General features: G+C 48.0%; 1 protein-coding gene across 1 annotated transcript in view; it reads right to left on the bottom strand.

The window, feature by feature from the left end:
* PAPPA (pappalysin 1) overlaps positions 1 to 23,227 on the bottom strand; it is a 225,619-nt gene extending 202,392 nt beyond the window's left edge. Inside the window, exon 1 of the mRNA XM_031450304.2 lies at positions 22,807 to 23,227. Coding sequence (XP_031306164.2) covers positions 22,807 to 23,227 — 421 coding nt within the window. The remainder of the gene's footprint in view (positions 1 to 22,806) is intronic.
* Between the last annotated feature and the right edge of the window lie 928 nt (positions 23,228 to 24,155).

Raw genomic sequence — 24,155 nt, 5'->3', positions numbered from 1 at the left:
TCACCCTCTTTTTCACACATTGTCATTGAAATGGGTGCACATCAACTTTAAAACAGAAAGTGGGAGGAGGAGAGGCAGAAAAAGACAAAGAAGAAAGAAGTGGAGGAGGAAGAAGAGGAAGAGGATGAGGAGGAAAGGAAGAAAGGAGGAGGACGGAGAGGCATGTACTTTCATTGTTCACCCTTAAAGGTTGCCATAGCATGAACGAACCAGACCCCGGTAGACTGAGTGGTGCTGGTGTTGGAGCTGCCCTGGAGAAGACAGCCTACCTTTGGTCTTTCGGATGATTTGAGGGCCTACAAGCTGTCCCTGCTCACTCACTAAACCTCAGAGACAATGGCGTTATTTCAGCAAACTGACAAGGACCAGTGCCTCCTGCCATCCGCATTCTTCACAGCAGCCCCAAGTGCTGACCCTTGATATTCACAGAATCAGGTAGAGTCAGGACTAGAGTTTCCCTTAAAGGTCATTCAATGACCTTTAACACCCAACCTCCTGAGTGAATCACCAGCACAACATCGCTACTACTCTGTTCATACTTTCAGAATCAGAGAACTTCTTAACATCTGAAGAAGGCCTTTGCACCTCTGGACATTTCTCAGTGCTAGCCTAGAGTGAGCCCAGACCACCTCCCTTTCCTGTCCACCCAGTGGTGCAAGATCTGGACTGACTGCAGAAACCCATGGAGTTACTCAGTACTCTTAACCCCAAGAGAGTCCTAGAGATGTCAGAGGCTTTTCTTTTCCCTTAGGAAACATGCCTGATTTATTAGTCTATCCATTCACTAATTCATTCAACACATATCCACAGAGCGTCCACTGTATCTGGTGCCAGCTGGACATTCAAGGTATGGAGCTATACCCTCTGGTGAGAAACCTGCTTTTCCCTAAGGCTAGTGCCAGTCCTCCTGTTGAAGCGATACAGATACAGTAAGAGCTGATACTATGCAATTAGGAAGACTTGCTATTACCACGCCTGCCTCCCGACATTACCCCTAGCATCATTACCCTGGTATGTCCTAATGCCACTCCAAGCCACATGAACCTCCTGAGAAATGAACAGAGCCACCATTTATGATGTGCCATGAACGAGAACTTTACGTCCACCATCTCATGGAATTCCTGTAACTACTCTGTGAGATAAGGTCTCATGGTCCCATTCTGTGGGCGAGGAAATAGAGACTTAGAGTCACATGGACTGGGCAGAGGTCATCTGACTTATAATAACACAAACAGGATTAGAACCCAGCTCTGACTCCAAAGCCAGGCGCTTCACCAACACCTTATGTTTTCTATGGGTAAGTATAAGCAGGAAGTGTTTCTAATTAGTTGAATATTTACTTCTTCATAGAGTCCATATTTTCATCTTCCTCATATTGATGATTTACTCTGTTGGTTTTGACAATACAGGAAGCATTCTTAAGCCTCCTTGAAGTTTTAAAGTGTACAAAGCATCTTTATTACTTCATCTGCTTCTCCCAGAACCCGCTAAGAAATGGCGATTCTGATTGTACAAATGGGGAAAGTGACCGTAAAGAGGACACATCTGTTTACCTCTAAGCCATCCATACATAAATACCCAATAAACATTTGCTGAATGGATGAATGAGTGAATGAAAGAATGAAAGAAAGAAAGAAAGAATGAACGAATGAAATATATGCCCAAGGCTTGTGAAGAAACCTGATTTGAGCAGACACTGAGGTCTGGAACCATCTTTATAGGACTGGAACAAGAGTCCTGACGTGGAGGCGGGACTAGGTACCCTTGTGACGCTGGGTAAGCCCCGTCTACTTCCTGGCCCTCCAATTTTCCATCTATCTACTGGGAGGTTGGCATCGGTGCTCATTAGGTTTGGTTGTGTGAAATACTGAAAAGAGTAACAAGAAATCAGTGCAGCTGTTTGCTGTGTGACTAAGCTGCATGACCAGAGGCAAGCTGTGATTTTTCCGGCCTCATTTTCTCATCTGTGAAAGAAGAGTGTGGTGAAACCACTTCTAGGCTTTTTCTTGAAAATGCAGGGAAAGATTTCTAAATTGGCAAGGCTATGACAGGAACTTCTGCCCTGAGAGTCCCCTAACGCACTGCTGATCTTGGGCAAATTCCCTTTATCCAGGGTTGCGCCGTGACATTCCCGGGCCCTGGGGATTTTCTCTTCCCTCCCTAAATGCATCAAATTATATATTATGATTGTATTGGTATCAAGATGTATATAATCAAGAGGTTGGGTTCATTATTACATGTGTATTCTTGTTATAGTGACATTTTCCTTCTGATTTTTAAAAGAAATTAAGCAGTTTTTATGGGCCCCTTGAAAGTACTGTGGACCTCAGGCACTGTACCAAGTACAGCTCCTGGATGAGTTGGCCTTGGGTCCATCTCTACGAAAGGTGGGTCCCAACTGACAGAACAGCACCAGAGGAGGCACTGAGCACATGCAGCCAATCCAAGGAGCTCAGAGGGATGGGGAAGGTTCCTACACAGGCGAGCCCAAAGATGTAAACTTCATAACTGATGGAGGCCCACAGCATGTTATGTAAAAACTCACCCCAGACAGTGTGGGCTGAGTCCTGGAAACAAAAGCTCCTCTCTCGGGCGAGCCTACCATCACCTCATCCTGGCCCGCACGGCTGGGGTGAGCCTTTCAGGGAGAGAGATGGCAAAGGGAGATAAGGAAGGGATGCGGCCAGACAGGCAGATCCCTGCTTTGCCGGGCTGGTGCCATCCGGAATTACTCTCCACTGCAGGGCGGGCATGAGAGCGGATGCGTGGCAAGCATTTACTGTGTGCCAGGCACCGTGCTAAGCTCTCTGCCTGGGGTAGCTCAGGTAACCTTCACAGTAATCCAAGCAGGGAGGTATTAATTACCTCCATTCTACAGACGAGAAAACTGACACTCAGAGAAGCCCAAATAACTTGCCCACGTCTGAGTAACTCACTGGCAAATGACGGAGGTGGGAGTCAAACCCAGGCAATCAGTCCCCAGAGTTCACATTCTCCAGTTCTGAATTATGCAGCCCAGACGGGAAAACTGATGCATGGGGACAAGGGAGAGTATCTAATTATAAATAAATAAAGCTTAATAGGGTAAGTTCTAGTAGAAGTATAAGCCAAAGGGCTCAGCGGAAGGAACACTTGATTCGGACAAGAAGGCTCCGAGAAGTTTTCTTGGACCAGTGACACGAGAACTGGCTTGCATGAGGAAAAGGAATTTGGTGGGGGGGAGGTTGGGCAAAGACCTTCCAGCCAAAGGTGAAGCATGAGCCAAGGCAAGAGCTGCGAAGTCACCGGAAGGTGGCTCTGGAGATGGGGAAGACATCTGATTTGATGGAACTGAGAGTGTTTGGAGTAATAGAAATGGAAGCACGAGGCTGGACTGCAAAGGGCTGTGAACGCCACGCCAAGAGAAATGAAGTTTATTCCATGGACAACAGGGAATCTTTGGTGGGTTTTGAGGAACTGAGTCCATGGCGGGTAGGGATTGTCAGCTAGGGATTTCATGGTGTTCTTATCCATACAGTCACGGAGCTGGAAGGACCAGGACTCCTGTCTCAGGACTCCCTGTCCAGTGCTCATTGGCAGTCTGGAGCCATTCAGCCTTAAAAGCTTATAATGAAAAGTGTGGAATGTAAGCAAAATTTTGAAAAGAGGGCTGACAGACTTTTCAGATACGAATTTTCTATTGTTTTAATATCCGCTAGAAAATTGTGAATTATAACTCAACTCAAAGGAGCTGTTTAAAACTCCAGATGGATAAATGGTATTTAGATGCTTACTGGGACTTCAGAATTTAAATTTTATTCCACTAGGTGGAGAAAGACCTAGCTCAACCTTCAACTTGGTCTCTGGTTGACTTTGATCAGATATCATCTACCTTCTGAGGCTTGGTTTTCCCGTCTACTCAGCTGAGAGAGGGTGAAGAGTGGACCTCTAAGTTCCTCTCCAGCTCTAAGAGTTTATCCCATACACTCCTGAGGTGCAGGTACTGTGTCTCCTGCGACTTCATCCTCCGAGCGCTTAGCCTGGGACCTGACGCAAGGTAGAGCTGATAAACAATGTTGAACGTGTGGAATGAATTGAGCTTTTAACTCAAGACTCTGGCGGAATCTTCAGGGGATTTTAAATGGAAAGTTTGGAATCGGTGACCCTTTTTTAAACAAAAAAGCATAAAAACAAGCAGATCAGTAACCCAGACAGGCTAGTATTTCCTCTCTGGCTGTAAAAGCTGTTGAGGAACTGAAAGACTCTGGAATAGAGAAAAGGTTGATGGGGAGGGGGGCCAGGACCCTGCAAAGTCAAGGGGGAAACCAAATGTGAAAAAGCACAGAGGTGGGAATAGTGTTCTAAGAACACCAGATAATTCTGTCTAATCAGAAGAACCCACCTGAGACAATGGTTCTCAACCAGCGAACATGTGGTGAGGTTTCTGCGAACATTTTTGATCACAGCTAGGGAGGAGGGGCTCCTTCTGTGTCCAGTGGGTAGCGGCCAGGGATGCTGCTTAACATTTACAAGGCACGGGACAAAGTCCCACGACAAAGAACTAATTATCCATTCCAAAATGTCAGCATTGCTGAGGTTGAGGAATCCTGACCAAAGGAACGAGGAAAAGCTACAGTAGGAAATGATGTTTGAGGAGGAAGTTTGAATGTGAAGCTAAGGAATTCTGACCTGATCTAGAGACGCGTGGAATGGTTAGCACAAGGACTCTGGGGACCAATTCAGCTCAGTACTTGCCATGTGACCTTCAGCAAGTCACTTGACTTTCCCGTACTTCATTTCTCTCATGTGGAAAACGGGGATTTTATAACAGTACCTATTTCAGAGGGTCACTGTGAGGGTTAAAGAGTTTATACATGCAAAGTCCTCAGAACGGTGTCTGGCACACATTCTGTGCTAAATATGTTAGCCATTATCATTACCATGTGTAGGTAGTAGGGAGCTACAGCAGACTCAAGTTTGAGAGAGGAACCAAAGAACCGCTTCAGTTGCTGATAATCCTCAAAAAATGATCTAGAGCTGTGTGATCATCATGTGATTGTTACATCCACCCAGTTAATAATCCTTCTTCCATCAGCTTCTGCTTCAGATGACACCACGGGCTGGATGTGTCTGGGTCTGCCTTGCTGTTCAAGCAGCTCCCTGTCGGGGCTCTGTTTCCCAGATCTCCATGAGGCGCAAGCCAGCAACCAACTGTCTCTTCAGTCCAGGATCCTTACGGCTTTAATGAATAAGTGGAAGGAGACAGAGGAAGCCAGACATGAAGACAGATGGGAAGATGGAGAGGCAGGAAGGCTTCCACAAAAGCTGCTGCCAGTGACACACGCTGTTCGCAGGGATTCCAAGGACAGAGTTGGGGGCGTGTTTTAGAGGTTTGTTTGAGCTACTGATACTGTTCTCTGGGAGCCCTTGTTTGTAAACAGATATTTCTGCTGACGCGGGGCTTTGTAAGGGCGGACAGAGTAGGGTAGGGGGTGGGGTGGGGAGAGTGTTGGAGAAAAAGGCAGGTTGTGTCCGCGAGCCTCAGGCCATGTGTTTGTTGTTGAGAATACAAAGACCTCACTGTATTAAACGAAAATGCTTGTTTTACAAGGCGAGTGGGAATATGATAGGTACATGTCGAAAATGCTTCGGAAACTGAAACAACCCCATGCCACAAGGGCTTCCCACTACATCAGGCATCCAGAAGCACACACGGATCACGAAGGTGTGGGATCACTACACAAGGGCTTCGGGCTTCGTGGGCAAAGAGAGTCCCAGGAGCTGAGGGACTGTTGGCTCCCTTCCCTGCTCCCTTTTAGGAAGCCCGCCCTTTCCCAGAGAGCCCTGCCTCTAGTTCACATTCTTGATTGGCTTCCCACCACCTGCTGATGGATGGATAGAAGCTGTTATTGATCTAAAATATCAGTGTTGATAAAGGAGCCTCCAGTGGTCAAGACCCAGACTCAGAGCCCTACTGGGAATCCTTATAATTATACAACTAAGCAGGCTGAGCACTTGCATTTTTTTTCAAAGTAGTTCCCAACTTCTGAAGTGAGGTTTTCAAACTGTACTCTAGTAGAAGTGAAGGGGTCAGTGGAGGTGTCTCAGGAGATTTTTTTCAAGGACTCACAGAGGCAGAAGAATCAGAATTGGAGTCCCCAAACTCATGCCCTGGCCTTAGCATACAGCCTGGTAAATTGAATATTACCTGGATGGAAGGGTAGAATGGATGGATGGATGGATGGAAGGGTGGAGAGATGGAAGTGTGGATGGAGGGAGGAAGGGAGAAAGGAAAGAAGGAAGAAGGGAGGGACGAAGAGAAAAGGAAGGAAGCAGAGAGGGAAGGAGGTAGGTGAGTGGATGGTTGGACGATGACTGGATGGACAGAGGAGTAGATGGATATTTGGATTCACAGATTCATGGGTAAAGTCCACAGTGAATAATTATGGTCAGGACCACCTCCGGCCACATTTGAAGTGAACTTGCCTAGTTTAAAACTCAGAGAAACTCAGAGACCAGAGTTCGAATAAACAGAGTTGTAGATTATATTTCTAAGGAATAAACTAACTTCTCTTCAGAGGGAAAAAAGTCCCCAATTCTATTTACTCCAACAAGGGTACAGATGAAGGAAAGTGCAATTCCTCAGTCTGATATGACAACTCAACATCAACATTCTCATTTTCACAGATCTCCCAGTGTTCAGATTTTAGAGCTGGGACCAGGCTTCAGGAAATGACCTCATATGCCCCTTTCTTTTAGGCATTTAAGTCACCATTTGGGGGCCATAGACTCTTTTTAGAAAGTGATGAAAACTTTCAACCCTTCCTCCAGAAAAATGTGCACAGCCTCAAATTTTTACAGAAAATATCCTGGGGTTCACAAATCTCTTCAGGTTCTCCCGGACCAAAGTGCAAGAAATCCCCCTCTCCTCTATTGATCTAAAATATTAGTGCCGTTCAGATGTTTCAGTTGGTAATGGTATTAGTAAGGAAATAAACGGTAATGATATTAACCAAAATACTGTCATAACTAAAACAATGACAGCAATCGATTAAGGGGGAAGGTGTAGCTCAAGTGGTAGAGAGCATGCTCAGCATGCACGAGTTCATCCATCCCCAGTATCTCCTCTAAAAATAAATAAGTAAGTAAACCTAATTACCTTCCTCCCCAAAATAAATAAAATTAAAAAAAAATAAACTCGTACCATGACAGTGGTAATAACCGAGATTCTACTCTTGGTCTCATACCATTCATTTTCCACAGAGATGTCAGAGTGATCTTTGGAAAACATACACTAGATCCTGTAACTTCTTTATTTGAAACTCTGGTAACTTCCTAGTTCATCTAGATTAAAACCCAGGCTCCATGGACCTGGGCTGGAACACACATCTCCCAGTGGCTTGAATGTCTGCTCCTTCGACATTCTGAACTTGCTCTGCCTCGTGGTCTACGCACCAGCTGTTCTCTGTCTCTGTCTCGCCGCTCTCACTTGCAGGAACTCTCTCCATAGTCTCTTCATATGGCTCGTTCTTCTCCATCTGTCATTCAAGCTTCAGCTTGACCACCTAAAGCAGTGTCCCTCTACACTGGTCATTCTCTACAGCACCCATTTTCATCACACGCCACTATAAATATATAAACCCTTACAATTTTTTTTTCCTGTGTATTACCTTTCTCTCCTTGCAAGAATAAGAAGTCCATGCGGGCAGGGACCTGCTCTGTCTTGCTCAGTGCTGTGTCTCTAAAACTACCAGGCATATGTGACATATTTGTAGACTCTATGGAGACACATAGAGGTTTCTGAGGGGAAGCCTTGATGTTGTCACTACCTCACTGTGGGACCCTGGACTAATCTCGCCCCCTCTTTGTACTTTAGACTCCCCAGCTGTACAAGGATAGTTTGAGTCCTGTCTAACTACAGGATTCAAAATGATCTGAAATCTTTGTGACCAAGTCCAAGAGAGCTGGGCCCACATCCTAGGACAATATGGTGGGATAGAAGGAACGGTCAGGAGAACTGGGCTCTGGTCCTTCTTTGTTCCTAGTTTGGAAAAGAACTTGGGATCATTTCTGTGCCTCCTCTGGACATCAGATTCTCCATCTGTGAACTAAGAAGACTGGACTGGATGCACTGTAAATTTACAGCATTTACTCATCCAAAATTTCACCCAAATATCTGCTGAGCTCCGGCAATGTGCCAGGCCCCGGGAAGGTGCACTGAGCATGGCGAATGTGATTCTTGCCATCACTCTGCTCTCATATCCTCTGGGAGGTCTCTAAGGCACAGGTGAGGGTTGCAGGAACAGTGTGGGCACATCCCACACAATTACACCTGGTTCTTCAGCAGCAGTCTCCAGGGATGGGGTTGGAGAAGTGGAGAGAAAACCATGGGGGAAACGACTTAAGACCAACAGAATGGTACCCTGGCTGAGCTGAAGGAAGGTAGGCTAAGTCAGTGGGAAAGGTGGCAAGAACATATACAGGTAACAGGTCAGCTCAGAGCGACCAGAGCCACACCTAATGGCTAATGCCACTCATAATATGTTTGCCTTCACTGCTTGGCCCTTCCCAAGGCCCGCATCGTTTCTCAAAGCAACTTTCTGTCACACACTCACTTTCAGTCACTTGTTCTCTCCCCTATTTGGAGTCATTTCCAGTCCATTTCACAAAGTTTACTGAGCACCACTGGCATGGCTGGCACTGTGCTACATGTAGGAATATGACAGAACTGGTCTTTGTTCCTAAGGAGCTTGGATACAAGCTTGGAGCTTGGAAAGAGACAGGTAAGGATGAAGGCAATGAGAAGAGTGATAAATACAAGAAGGGCTGTTGGATTTGATTCAGATGGTGACGGACTGAATTGTCCAATCATTTCCCAGTGTCATACTCTTAAAAGCTACTCAAGGTCTATGTCCTCAGCTGCTATATGAGTCAAAAAGTGTCCATTGTTCTAGCTTGATTTATGGCTCTACATTTAAAATGACATACACGGAATATCCATATGCAAGGCAAGGCACACACTCCACATACATAAGCATGCTGCCTACTTCGTGAGCAATTCCCCAACTCTTCCAGGTGGAAGGACCTCTTATGCCTCTGAAATCTCCGAGCACTTTCTGGCCCCTGTAATGAACACGGGTGCGCAACAACACGGTGTTTCTGCCTCTGTGCTTTTCCAGGACTCTATTAATTGCTTGGTTATAGCAGTTACCATGATGTCATGTATCTGTTTACCAGTCTGCTTCCGCCACTAGGACTGGGAGTTCCTCAAGGGATGGAACTGTGCCCTGTTCTTCTGTTTAATCCCCATCTCCTAGCTCAGTGTGTAACACACAAAGACAGAAAGATTGCTCAATAACTATCAAATAGATGTATGTATGGATGGATAGATAGATGGGTGGATAGATGGATGGATAGATGGATGGAAGAAAGGAAGAAAGAAAGGGTGGAAGGAAGGATGGAATTAAGGAAGAAAAGAAGATTTACCTCTTCCCATAAACTGCCATTTCCTACTGACCTTCACAGAATGCCTAGGACAGAGGTTTGGCATGTAGGAAACACGTAAGAAAAGTTAATAAACAGCTGTATGACATTTTCTAATAAGCTCACTGACGTGAACCCAGAGATGTAACTATCATCCCACACTGTAAAGGAAAACCAAGTGGTCCGGTGGAAAAAGCACTGATTTGGGAGTCAAGAGACCTGAATTCCAGTTTCAGTTTTGCTACCAATTTGCTGCTTAATTTTACTCAACTTAGCTTAATTAATTTATTTATTTTTAAAATATTTTATTTATTTATTATTGTATTATTTAAATAATTCATTTTGGTGGGAGGGGAGGTAATTGGGTTTGTTTATTTTTGGAGGAGGCACTGGGGATTGAACCCAGGACCTCGTGCATGCTAAGCATGTGCTCTACCACTTGAGCTGCACCCCCCCCCCCCCAACTTAGCTTAATTTAACAAGTTAATTTGCCTGGATTTCAGTTTCTCTATCTATGAGCTGAGCAGATTTTATACAGCAGATTCTAACGTCTTGTGGAAGGGATGAACAAGATATCGTGTTTGTTTCTAGCAGATCAGATCTAATCAGCCCAGTGGAGCTGTTCTGCGAAGGAGTCACCCAGAGAGCTTACCATCGGCTCTTCAGAGGCTTAATTGACTCCAATGAGAGCACAGCCTCATTACCCCAGGCATTCTTCTGCTCAGAGCTCAGCAGTCCATGCAGCATGGTCACCGACATAGGCCCCAAAATGTTTCAGAATGCACAAGGCCCCTCCTCAGAGGGCGACAGTGTATCTCTGTTGAGCATATTTGGGGGAACATGCCCCAGGCTCTGATTCCCAAAAGAGGAATCCAGACACGGTTTTGGCAGAGAGCACCTTTGACAGTGTATTATCTCCTGGTAGACTACTTAAAAGGGGGACGTGCCCTGGTGAATGTAAATGGTCTTTTTGTTCAAAAGTTACCAGCAAATAAAATATATTTTGCACAACCAAGAGATTTCTTAGCCAATCCCTTTGAAGTCTGATAATGTTCCTTCCAATTTTCTGTCCCCCTCTCTCTCCCTCCATCCCTTCCCTTTTTGTTCTACAATCTCTAAATGTCTGCATTAGCCACTGGGGGCACCATTATCCATCCATCCATTAATTTATTCATCGTTCACTCATACACTCATCCTCCTGTGGAACATTTACTGAACAGTCATTGTATTCCAAGCAATGCGCTAGGCCCTGTGGACTGGGTTAAAATTAAACTGGCCTCAATCTGAACCCCAGTCCTACCATCCTTAAGCTGTGGGGCCTTCAATGAGTCATGTCACTTTCTAAACCTAATTCCGAGGGTCCAGAGTATAGCAGTCAGCACAGTGCCAGCACATAGTAAGTGCTCATTATAAGCTAGCTGCCTTCATGACTGTTATTACTGCTGAGAATGTGTGTTCTCCCCCAAGGGTATATAAATGGCAGATAGAGGATTCCAGATTCCGAGGTCACCACAAGGTCTCACAAGATCAAGGGAAGCAGACGGGAAGGCCCCCCGATCAGAAGGGAGGGAAATGGATGAAAACCCAGGCAACAGAAATGACTGCCAGGACACTCGAGGCCCAGAAAGAACCTGCGGAGGGGGAGAGGGGGGAAAGCTGAGAGGATAGCAAAGCTTGGGATTATGTGCGGCAGTGCACATGCACAACGAATGCTTTGCAAACAGGCGAGGGGCTGAGAGGGAAAGACCAAGGCTAAAACGTGGCTTGGATTAGAAAGGCTGAAATGTGAGTTGAGAAGGCGTTCAAATACACTGCCCTCCCCCTCCTGTTTTGGAAAGCCAGATATCTGTTCCCCTCTGACTTCTTTGCTCAAGGGGAAATGGAATTAACCACTGTGTAATGTTTCTGAGTGTGACGCACGGGCCAGGTCATGTGCTTTGGTTACGTAATGCAACATGCCTGAGGTTCCTGAGCTCTTTCTCCCAGAATCATTAGAAATGATTTAGCTGGTTCTCTTATCCGGTCATGCATTCATGGCACAAAAATACATACAGACCATCACACAAAAATACAAATACATGCATACCTAGTGCCTTTATAAGCCAGACACTTGTCTAGGCAGCAGAGAAGTTGAGAGGACCCGGAATATGCACAGAATTAAATGTGATGAAGAATTCCAGGTGTTTTGATGTAAGTGTGCAGAGGGTCTAGTAGAGAGGGGATAAGGGAGGTGGGAAACCAGTTATACTTGGGGAAGAGTCAGAAAGGGCTTCCCAGAAGAGGGGAACACTGAGCAGAAATCTATAGAGGTTTAAGTGTTCTATGAAATGGTGCGCGAGGATCCAGGAGGGACATCAACACAATGATGTGAAAAAAAGCCTAAGGCACCTGGGGGAACTGTAAATAACTCCAGCACAATGGAAGGGCCTCTAGCTAGAGGCAGCAAAGTCAGATTTGCCTTTTAGGAAGATGTGACTGTGGGATATTGAAGGATAGGTTGAATGGTATGCAGGGACTGAGGTTCAGAGAAGTGGGCATTAACAAGACTAAGGAAATAGTCAAAGCAAGAGGTAAAGAAGGCCTAAGCTAAGAAGAGGGAAGACTGGCTACAGGAATGTTAAGAAGATGGAATAAACAAGAATCAATGAATAAATATGGTGGGTAACACATCTAAAGTAGGTGACACCTGGATGAAGATACAAGGAATTTTGGAAGAAAGATGATTCAGCTTTGGACATGTTAAGTCTGAAGCACATGCTGACATTTCCAGTGGACAACTGGATCTAGGAGTCTAGAGTCCAGCAGAGTCTGGAGATAAACGATGCCCATCAGCAGAGAGATGGCACTTATTCTATGGGAAAAGATGCAAAGTCAGGAAGTAAGTAGACTTAGCCCTACCCTAAGACTCATAAGGCAGAGCATCTTAAACACTGTGCTCGCTGGTTTGGATAAATCACTTCCGTCACCACCCCTCAGTTTCTCACCTTTGAAATGAATGGTTTAGATAAATCCTTCTGACTCTAACACATCTTGGGTTCTTTGGACTTAGATGAGTGTTCCTTCACAAAACTAAGTGCAGTGTTTATTCATTTCTTAGGTTTTCTGTGTACTCTCTTAGGACAAGGCCACCTTGTTCCTGATTGTCCTGTTATCATATCTTTCTCTGGACTCTCACCAGCCTTTGTGGCTGAAAGATCTCCAATCACGCTGGGGGAAATAACCTCCTCTTTACAAACACATTCGGTCACATACTGCTGAGCCACATTTCATGTTTATAGAGCAACAAGAATTAAGAAGAGATGGATATGGGACAGATACAGGAAGAGCTTCTCGACTACCAAGGTGACAGGTACAAGTCAGACCACCAGTTTCTCAAAGGCTACTGGTGAGAGCAGGGGTCTGCAAGTAGTCACAGGCTCCCCTTACCCACATACGTAGATCCCCAGCTGTGACCCCCCCCAACCTCCTAGAGTTTCTGTCTCTGTTTCTTCCAAATGGACAGGAACCTGGGTCCTTCCCAGGTTCTCTAAAATTGAAGCATGGTCACCTCTCCTACTCTTCCAGGTTCTGTGAACCCTGGGTTTGTGGCAAATAACACTGGAAAACAATTTTTTTTTTTTGAAGAAAAATCTGGGGATGACAGTGCTGAGGATTCCCAGAAGGAAGTGAGGCTAACAGATGGCCAGAAACTCCAGAGTTTCAGTACTTTCATTCATGAAGTGATGTGATTAAATTGATAAGCAAGAGTGAAAGGCCAGTGGCCTATTCCAGTGTCCAGGAACTTGCCTGGAATGGCTTTTGTACAGTAAGAAATTAGAAAATTTGAGGACTCTAACCAGTGGCCAAGATGTAATCACCAGGAAGGTCACTCAGGGAGGGCTTTTAAAAAATATTCATGGCAGCTGTTATTAGCAACATTACTGAGATGGGTTCCAGTTCTTGGGAAGTACCAATATTCCGTAAACAATGTCTTCAGTCAGTCTTTGCCTGAAATTCTACCCATTGGTACTGTGCTTTTTGACAGAAAGCTTTTTGGGGAGACACTAAAGCATACATATCTATGAAGGAGTGACATTCTATGTTGTTGTCAGTCAGTGACACCTCAGCAAGGAGGGACACTAGGGCCTCTTTCAAGAGAGAGTGTTGCTGGCGGAGAGGCAGCAGAAGGTATGTGGCCCCTGAGGGGGACAGGCACAAGCACCACTTAGTGGACAGACCTGCCCTCAAGACGGAGGAAAACTAGAACTCCTGCCAGCATGACAGTTTGTCTTAGGACAGTCCCAACGGGGACTGTAGAACCCCAGGAGGTCTCTGCTAGAAGGGTCTCCAGGGCAAAGATCGATAAACAACTCCTTACACTCATTGTTCAGATGAGGAAAATCGGCCCCAAGAAGGAACAGGAGTGGCCCGAGGTCACACAGCGAGCTGAGGACTGGACTGGCCTGGACCCCATATCCCCCGGCCCCTTCCCGAGCACACCGCAGGTCTGCTCTGAGGTCTCAGCGCCGACGTCACTTCTGAAGACTGCCTCCCTGGACCAACCTGTTTAAATCCTACTCCTCCTATGACCCCACCCCTACATAGCATTCCCTAGACTCCCTTTTCTACCCGATTTTTCTTCATAAACACTCACCTGGCATGACATGATTTATCTGCTAACTCATTTATACTCCGACTCCTCCTCCTCACCCTCACCCCAGAATATAAACTCCCTGAGGGCCGAGATATCTTCTTCTGATCCTCGCTCCGTTCTAAGGGCCTAAAACTGAACCTGGCATGTAGCAGAAACTCAACAAAGACTTGTAGAACACCTGGGCAGGGATGAGCAAAAAATTACTTTGTCCCTTGTGTTCAACCTGTATTTCTTAGATTCTCTGCCATGAGCACACATTGCTTTTGTAATACAAAACAAAGTGTTTATCCTATTTGTCTCTCATTTAAGTTTTTGCTTCATGTTATGATGATAGTAACAAGCCTTTCCTGAGTGGTGACGGAGGGAAAGGCAATCCCTGGCTCTGCCAAAGGAGATTAACATGTCTAATTCATAGTTATTGAGAGAATTAGAAATAATGCATAGCAAGGGCTGGATACACATAAAACCAATATGAGTTAACGTTTACTGGGTGCTTACCCATGGTCTAGATTTCATTACTAAGCATGTTCCACATGGAGGCCCAGTTAATCTTCAAAACAACCCTATGAAGTAGGAGCCAGTATTAGCCGCATTTTACAGATGGGAAAAGTGAAGCTTGGAGACATTAAGTAACTTGCCCAGGGTCACACAACTGGCAGGTGGGAAAATCAGGAAATGAAACTCAGGCACCTGACTCTCCAGTCCTATGATCTACCCACTGCACTACAAAATGCTCCCTCAGTAAACACATGCTCCTTTCCCTGTTTCCCAAGAGTGAGTTTCAGTCAGCTCTGTCTGAGATTAGTCAACTGCAGCTCTTTCCCCAATCCCCTGCCCCAGGTCCTAGAAGGTTCTAGAAGGCTTGCAGGGCAACGAGAGATGCAGAGAAATAAGGAGCCAGAAAAATGAGAAACAGGGGTATGTGGAAATGTGAGTGTGTGTATGTGTGTGCATGTGTGTGTGCCCGTGCGTGTGAGCTGTCACAGTATGTTCTGGACTGTCATGCTGATGGGGAGATTCCAGGGGATTCTAATGCACAAAACCAAGGGTGCCAAACGCTTCACAGGGTGTGGGACGGCTCCATACAGCAAGGAATGTCCTCACTCAGAGGCTTCTTACTGCCCTGCAAGGCTCCACTTGCCCCTCCTAAGACTCCCTTTCTTTCCTTCCCTTCAAGCTCTCCCAGGATGGTCAGTCACCTGAGTTTGCAGGTGTGCAGAGAGACGGGCAGGGGGAGCTCCTCCTAGTGTCTGAAGCCTAGACTGCACGCTGACCTTCAATTACTCTGTGTGACCTTGGGAGAGTCCCTAACCCGCTCCAAGTTGCTGCCAGTGCATTTGGAAACCTGTCAGCTCACAGAACATGCAGGGATCTGAGACTTCAACTCCTCCTGCGGCTCTCAAACTCTTTTAACCTCTTTATGATGGAATTCTTCAATCACACACAGAGGGACAGACAAAACGGTATTGAAGCCCGTCATTTCTGTCACCTGGTTTCAACAATCATCAGTCTGCCAGTCTTCTTTCATCTACCACTCTCCCCCACGACATCCTCTTTTTTTTTTTAAAGCACTTTAAACAAATAAAACAGACATAACGTCATTTTACCCATAAATACTTCAGTACATATTTCTAATAGACTCAAATCTTTAAAAGTACATAGTAACAGTGGTGGAGCACGTGCTTAGCATGTATGAGGTCCTGGGTTCAATCCCCGATACCTCTGTTAAAAAAATACAAGAATAAACCTTAAAAAAATAATAACAATATCATTATCAGGCCTAACAAAATTAACAATAATCCCTTAACGTCATCCCATGTCCATTCAAATTGTGCCATTATAAGCCGAATGAGGTGAAGGGAAAGTCGGGGGAGGCAGAGTCCTCCCCTTTAGCCTGTCCTCAGGGCACTCCCCAGGGCAAAAGACTGGGGGATATAGTTTGAAAGGCCCTGTTTCACCCCAGTCCCATTGTGCGCCCTGAGAACACAGAGGCACAGAGAGGAGCAGTTACATTGTCAAGGTCACATAGCGAGTAAGGCAGACCTGTTAAGTCCCAACGTCAAAGGACTCCAGTGACGTCACATATGTCGAAACGTTCGCTAACTCGATCACTGTTTATCATTTGCAGTGTGAATAATGATAATAAAGGTGCCTTTCCAGGAATGACCTTCCTTGGTTGCACAAATCACTCACATTTCTCACTTTCTAGATCCTCCTACTACTGTTGACCTGTGGACTGGGATCTGACCTCAGCCAACAGCTTCTCCTGCCATTGTCTCACCTGGTTCCTGTGACAACCGGTGACATGGGGATGTTGCTTGTAACCACACCTGAAACTCTCTCCCCAGAGGCAGGGCCCAGGTCACACAGCTCAGAGGAGGCTGAGACAAAAGCAGAGCCCAGGCGCCTAGAGCTGCTGGGTCCCAGTTCCAGGTCTCCAAAGGAGCCAAGGGGCCAAGACCCACAAGTCAGTTCTGCCGAGCATTTCCAGTAAGCGCATCAAGCAAGGAAGCAGAGTCCTCAGTGCCGCAGGAAGAAAGATAGGGACACCAAGGGGAAGGACGTTTAATTCCAGAGAAGGGGCGGAAGGTGAGGGGGAGAAGCAGGCACCTGCTGCAGTCCTAAGCCCTTGGCCATGGGGAGAGGAGGCACAAGTTGCCCGTGTAGGGGTTCCTTCTACCTACAGAGGCTGGCATCTTCTCTCTTCCTCGTCTGAGACACCTTGCCACCAGTGCTGGTTTCAGAGTGGCAAGGTGAGGGGGACTGACATAATGGGAACACTTGCCTTCCAGGAGGACTAGCCCCGGGCAAAGCAGGGAATGCCTCAGAGATGGGCTTCCCTCCCTCCTTTACACCCCTTACTCCGGCTCAGAGAGAAACACACTCCCCTCCCAAGCACAGTGAGAGGTCCATCTGAAATCAGGTGCATGGAACTCCATGTGTTAGCCCTCTACTGGCAGTGCTGGCACTTTAAAGGAGACACCAGAGGGAGAAGGTGTGGTTTCACACAGGGGACCTGCTCTGGGCACCTAGGGGTTTGGGGTCAGCAGGGGAACTGGGAACTGAAGAAGGGTCCTTTCTGGTGTTTGGCAACTCAGAATTGGGACGGCTCAACTTCTCTAAAAGCTCAGCCCCTAACCTGCTGGGTAAGCAGGGAAAGCTACTTCCCCCTTGGGCCTCAGTTTCTCCACCTACAGAGCTGAGAGACATCGGACTGGATCAGTGACTCTCCCCACTCGTGGCCCTTCCACATTACCCGAGAAGGCTTTGAAAAACACCAGTGCTCAGGCCAAAGGCAGACCCACATCATCAGAATCCCTGGGATGTAGCCTGGGCACCGGGATGTTTTAAATGCTGAGGATTCTCAGTGCTACCAGGGATGGGAGCTACTGGACCAAACGATCTCCCAGGCCACCTTGAGAGGGGCAGTTTGTGAACACAGTCTAATTCTCAGCCTCTGTGTGACCCTGGTTCTCAGTTTCCCTGTTGTACCACGAGCTGCTTGACCCAGTCCATGCCTGGCTGACCACGTTACTCAGCCTCACACCTCTGAGTCTCAAGTTTGCCTTCCTCTGTGCAGAGGGGCCAGGGCGATACAGCTTCCATCACCTCATCTGTCCACATGAAGGGCTGATTAGGGGAACATGAAAGGTGGAGGACATCAGGGGAAGGAGCACGAGGCATGTGAAGTTGAGCTGTGCCCTAGGCCACTGTCTGTGACCACTGTCTGGCTCTGTTCCCGAGGATGCATTCTCCCCCTGGATGCTAGCTGGTTTTCCTATTCATTGGTCCAGTGGTTCTGGACCTCCTCTGGCTCTTACCACCAAGGGATCATCCAAGTAGGTCAAAGAAGAGGGATTCAAAATGCAAGGAAGGGATCTGAAGGGGTCCAACTGTTTTCCAAGATGCACTGTCTACTCTAGATAGCCCTCACAGCAACCCGGAAGGGAGGCCCTAACAATGCACAGACCCCACTTTCTGAAGGCTAAGCTGGCAAACTGGAAACGAGAAGGTTGTTACTTGCTAGATCTAGTTATCACTGAGTCCCTAATATGAGCTGGCACCGTGCCAGGCACTTTCTGCCTCTCTGTTCCACTGCACTCTTGTGATAGCATTATGCCCATTTTCCAGACGAAGAAACCGAGGGATCGAGAGATAAAGTGACTTGACTCAAATCACACAGCAAGTTATTGGCAACAGAAATCCCGAGCCCAGTCTGTCAGATAATCTGATGTGAAAAGAGAAACAGATCTGCTAGGTCAAAGGCAGGGGTCCCCATGAGATTTAGACTCATGTTTTATCCCCTTTAATCGGCAGGTATATGGTCAGCACATAGAGATGCAGAAAGGAGTGGAAACATTCTGCAGCAGGACTAAAGAAGGGAAAGGAGTCATTCCTCCTCTCTCCAAACAGATTGCTGCAGAAGAAATAGGCACTCAGGACTCAAGTTCCCATCTGGGCTCTACCTACCAGAAGGCGTGTGGGACTTTGGACTAAGTCGTTTCAACTCTCTGAGACTTCATTTCCTCATCTGTTAAATAGAGGCAATGATGTCCACTCCCCAGGGTGGTTGTGAGCGTGAAACTTGCAGGCACAAGGCAAGCACCTAGCACAGTGCCTGGAACCTTGGAAGCACCCAGGAAGAGCTGGTTTCCTTCCTGCCTTTCAGTGTCCTCAGTCCATAAAGCCAAGACTGCAATCTTTGGGAAGTCATGTCCAATAATAAGTCCAAAAGTTACTGGGCACTTACATACACTAAGTCCAGTTCTAAGTACTTTCCACGTGTGAGCTCCTGTAATGCGTCAGGTACTCATGATATGCTCACTTTGCAGATGAGGAAGCTAAAGCCCAGAGGAATCCATTGACTTTCCTAAGGTCACACAGCCAGTTAGGGGCAGGGATAGAGTCACACTTAGGTAACCTGGCTACTAAAACCGGCTTCTAACCATTGCAATACCCTGGACCTCATGTGTGATGATGAATGCTGTGGGGAGAACCGTGTTACTACATGAACTTCTTGAAACCTTGCCTTCCCTGTTACAACAGTTCTTAAGTTGGGAAAAGAGGGGCGTTGGGTGGGATGCAGGACGTGGGGGCTGCGGAAGGGAGGAAATAAAAAGCCCCTTATAAGTCTCCACTAAACTCAAAAAACAGTTTAACATTTAGAACAAAAGGGAAAAAGTACAGCAAATGGAGGTGCTGGATGAGATTCAGGTAAGTTCCTTTCCCCTTCCGAGCTGGGACTCTGGATCACTAAGGAGTGGGGGTGGGCGGAGGCCAGCACTTGTGGGGTCCACATTTCACTTATCTAACAGGTCAGGAGAAACTTTAACAAGATTAACTGCTGCTCACGGCCTCTGCTCGATGGAGCAAATTGAGTCTATTGTTTTCTTTCTCTTCCTCTTCTTTCTCTTTCTGTCAGACTGGAGGGGTACGGTGGGGGGCAGTTGGGGATGAGGGGCAGGGGTCTGGATCCTGCCTGGTATGGTACAAAAGCAAAGGAATGTGTCAGAACTCCCCCCCCCCCGCCCCGCTCCCCAGACTTGAAAGGGAGCCCACACTGAGCCGTGCAGGAAGGCTGAAGGCTGTGCCTGGGTGGTGGGTCTGTGAGGTGGTGGTGTTTATCAGCAGCTTTGGGAGGAAGTCCTGGAAATAGGGATGCCCAGGATCAAATGGTAGTTCCTGCCGCTGGGGAGCTGTGTCATCCAGCACATACCCCTCCCCTCTGTGTCTCTGTCTCCCTGTTCAGCCAAAGAGAGAACTGTCCTGGGTAACCTCTGAGGACCCTTTTCACAGTAGCCTTAAAGAATTTTTCAACCAAGAATGGACCATCCATTCTTGGTGGGTCCTCCAGAGACTCCTGCACATAGGCACTTTCTAACTTTAGCTTTGTTTGTGCCTGCATAAGCCTTTCTGTTTTTATTTATTAATATACATGTATATTTTTTTTCTCCTTCCCTTTTGGAAAAAATAAAAGGCATGATGTCTGAGCTTCAGAAGCAAACTGCTCCTTCACTCCTTCCCTCTGCCTCTTCCAGCGCCTGTCTGAACTGGTGTCAGTGAAGTTTGAACCGGGGCAGAAATAGCATCCCGGGCGGATCTGGGAGCACAGCCCGCCTACCAGGAGCAGCAAGGCCTGCCTCTGCCAGACGACAGACCCGGTTAACAGCACCATAAAATTAGACCTTTACGAAACCCAATTGAATCCTGCAGCAAAGAGTGATGTAAGGCAGCCTGGCCTGACAGCAAGCAGCAACCCTCTGCCTGAAATAGCAGCACGGTCCCTGCTGAGAGATGCCTGCTTCTCTCAAGATAGGTGACCAGGGATTCCTACGAAAGTGGCAACGCCCAGCCAGAGAGAGTCAGCAGAGGTCAGGCAGCAAACTGGGCAAGCGAGGTCACGGGGGGGGGAGGACGCGGCTTGGCACCAGCATCCCAACTGCCCACCTCGGTCCTGCCTCTCCCAGACTGAACTTACACGAAGGAAGGAGCTGAAAAAGTGCTTCTGCAAAGAACCTCTGTTTGTTTGCTTTTTAATTCAAGGAGAAGCAGGTTCTTTTTAGTCCAACAGTCTGTACCGTGTGGAGGATACACAGAATGAGTCTTTTCTGGCTCAAGGCCAGGTGTTTACACACCGCCAAATCTGGCTCAGACTCAACTAGGGGAGGGAAAAAAAAAATCCACCAGAATCCTCGGGAGAAAAGCTCCTAGCTTTCTGGTGCTACACGGCAGCAGTGACTTTTTTTTTTCTTTCTCGTTTTGAGAGGAATGTTATTTCCACACATAAAATGGACCAGGCATTTTATACAAGCAATAATAACCTAACGTCCCCCATCCAATTAAAGTATTTTACTGCACAATCTTTGTGTGAGAGAGTGAATAAGTGCTCGAGAGAGCGTGTGTGAAGAGAGGCTCCTTGTCTGAATTACAGACATTTATAAAGCAGGCTCCTGTGGAATCCCAGGTGCTGTGTATATATATATGTATATATATATATATTTATATATATAATTTTTTTAATGCACTTACTACCTTTTCACTGATGATACCTATATAACCCTGGTTTTTTCTCTCTGGAGGGGAAGGCTTCCAAATCACTGGTATGACAGGTAAAGACTAGGAAAAATCAGATCTACTCATTTAAATAAAAATCACCTTCAAGCAGCAGGCTCTGTGTTTTCCCTCTGTTCCGAAAGAGACGTAAACATACCACAGCCCTGAATTATCACCACCATCATTATTATTATGAACAACGTCTCTTCTCTACACTATATTATACCCCCCTCTGGCTGACTAGGGCTTGGGGGCTAAAAGTGAATGAGCTCAGTTTCCCTCTCCTTCCTGAGGGTGGAAAAAAAAAGAGAGACAGAAAATAGCATGTGATGACGTCAGGTGTGGGGGAAAGTCACTTTCTAGCTCTCGGTTTGGTAGCGGGAGAGCAGGAGCTGTGGGGGCATATTCTTGGTATAGCAGTAGAGTTTGGGTCCCCGAAATGGACTTGATGTAAATAGGACAGAGTCAGCGCAACGTCTGAGAAAGTCCACGCCAAGATAGAAAAAGCGGACTGCCGGAAGAGCTCAGAGCTTTCCCTTCTAAGAAAGTGTGTGTAAGGGGGTGGGATCGAAAAACGCCTCCACACGTTTCCTGGCTGCAGGGAAGGGGGAACCCCTACTCTCACTTTAAGAACGTCTTAGGACATGGCAAGCTTGTTTGTGCAGGAAAGGGAATCTCCCAGCGAGAAGAGGCAAAACTTTCCTTCTCTCTTCCAGCGCCGCCCCCCCCCGCCCCCCAGTTTTATTAAAGGCATTGCCACAGATTCATTGAGAGGGGGAAAAATGGATGTTGGAGCATTTCTAAGGTTTGCAACCCTCGCAGTGTCCGGTTTCACTATGGGCTTTGCTGTGGACCAACGAGGGGCGGGGGGTGATGAGGAGGGAGAACTCAAATTCATTACGGGCTCATAAAAGTCCCAAATGAGAAAAGCGCCCCGTTTCCAAGCCAAGTCGGGGGAAGACTGGTGGGGTGTGCGTGAGGAAGGTCTCGCCCCAGCCCCAAGTGGCAGGCAATGGGCTTTGAAACAGAGAACATGGGATGGCAGTGCGTGTGTGTGTGTGTGTGTGTGTGTGTGCGCGAGCGCGTGTCTGTGTGTGGCTGGGGGAAGGGGGTGAATCCCAGAGGCAGGCAGCAAGCAGAGAGCAACTTCGGGGCACTTCGAGGACTTCTAAGTCCTAGTGATCATAATAACCTTGTCCTTGTAGGCTTTCAGGGCAACGGGGCCAAGTAACGGGGGTCACCTCCATTAAAAAGTCAAAGAAATCAACCGTTCCCTAGCCTCTTTTCACATGCATCCCAACTGGGTCATCCTCCCCTCCATCCCAAACGGAGCCAGTAGGTCCGACCATCCTCAACACGGTTTACGTGAACCAGTCTCCCCCGGGGCCAGCCCTCATCGACTGCGGGTCTCGGGGCGGCAAGGAGCGCTCCCTGCGCTCGTCCCGCGGGGCTAGGCAGAGACGCCTTCGGAGCGCGCCCATTTGGCAGATGAGGCAAAGTGAGGCTCGCAGCTTTCCCGGAGTCGCCGCGCGGCCGGCGGAGCGACTCCCGCAGACACACCCGCCGGCCCGCGACCAGCCCGCCACCCGCACCCAGGCACCCGCGCGCCTCTGGGGCCGCGGGGCCCGTGCAGCGCCCGCCGGGGCGCCCTCGCCTACCTGTGATCACCGCCGGAGACTTCTGTCCCCCCTCCGCTCGCAGCCACACTTGCAGCGTGAACGCGTCCCGGGGCAGCTCGAGGTCGGCCCGCAGGCGCAGCTGCTCGCCTCGCCCGCTGAAATAGAGCGCCCGGCTCGGCGGGCTCGGCTCCTCCGCGGCGCCCCTCGCCTCCCGCTGCTGCCGCCGCCGGGGGACGCGCACGGCTTCCCAGGCACCGCCCGGCGGCGGCGGCGGCGGCGGCGGCGGCGAGGCGCGGCGGCCGCGGGCCGCCCGGGTGGCGCAGGTGGCCGGGCCGGCGGCGGGGCGCGGGGGGCGGACGGCCCGCGGGTCTCTCCGGGCCCGGCGGGGGCGCTCGGCCAGCCCGCAGCCCAGCGCGGCGCTCAGCAGCCCCAGGCGCAGCACCCAACTCCAGAGCCGCATGTCCGACGGTCCCCCCCGCCCCCCCTTTGCCCCTGCACCGCCGCCCGGAGCTGCCAGCTTTGGGAGCCTCGGCGCCTCGACTTTCTTCGCTTCTTCACCCTTCTTGGGCGAGCCCCCCCTTCCACTTGCTTTTTTCTTTTCTTTCTCGCTTTCCTCCTCAAGGTGTGTGCTCCACTCCCCCCACCTTTGAAAAATACAGTCCAACTCCTCCTGGTTGGCAATTAATTTCTCTCTTCGCTCCTTTATCTGCCTTATTTCCCCCCTCTAACAGCTGGTTGCCTTCCTCCTTGTTTTATTTCATTTTATTTTATATGATTTCTCGCTCTTAAAAAAAAAAGCTCCTCTAAGACACTGATCCGCTGAATTCCCTCCCCCTCAAAGATGCTCTAATTTATTTATTTTTTGCGTCCTTTATAACACAAGCCACAGCCCCCTTCTCCCCCCCCGTCCCCCTCCCCTCCCTCCTTCTTCACAAAATGAAAGGAAAGAGGGGGGGAAAAATCCCTCAGAAGATGAGTAAACAAGCGTATGCTAATCTGCTCCCGAGCGCTCCACCTTCCCAATTGAATGAGTCCCAGTTAAAACTGCGGGGATCATGACTAATCAATCAGTTTGGAGAGGCCGAGCTACCCAGCCTTCCTCCACTTTCGCGTTTGCCTCCTTCGCTCCCTCTTCTCCACCCCCTCCTTTTTTTTTTTTTTTTTTTAAGAAGACAATCTTAAAGTAACAATTTAATGAAATTCTGTACACACCCCCTTATGGTCCTCCCAGCTCTCCTCATTCCTACTCAAAACACACATTCCTGTTTTTGTTTTGTTTTGCTTGCTTTTTTCCCTCCTTCACTCCCCCCCACCTTTTTTTTTTTTTTTTCCTCCTGGCGGGAGAAAAATCTATCTCTTCTCTCAGGATCCCCTTTGCACTTTGCTGG

The sequence above is a fragment of the Camelus dromedarius genome, chromosome 10 (genome assembly GCF_036321535.1).
Source record: "Camelus dromedarius isolate mCamDro1 chromosome 10, mCamDro1.pat, whole genome shotgun sequence".
NCBI lineage: Eukaryota > Metazoa > Chordata > Mammalia > Artiodactyla > Camelidae > Camelus > Camelus dromedarius.
Note: the sequence above shows the minus strand (reverse complement) of the source record. Positions and strands in the feature narration are given on the sequence as shown.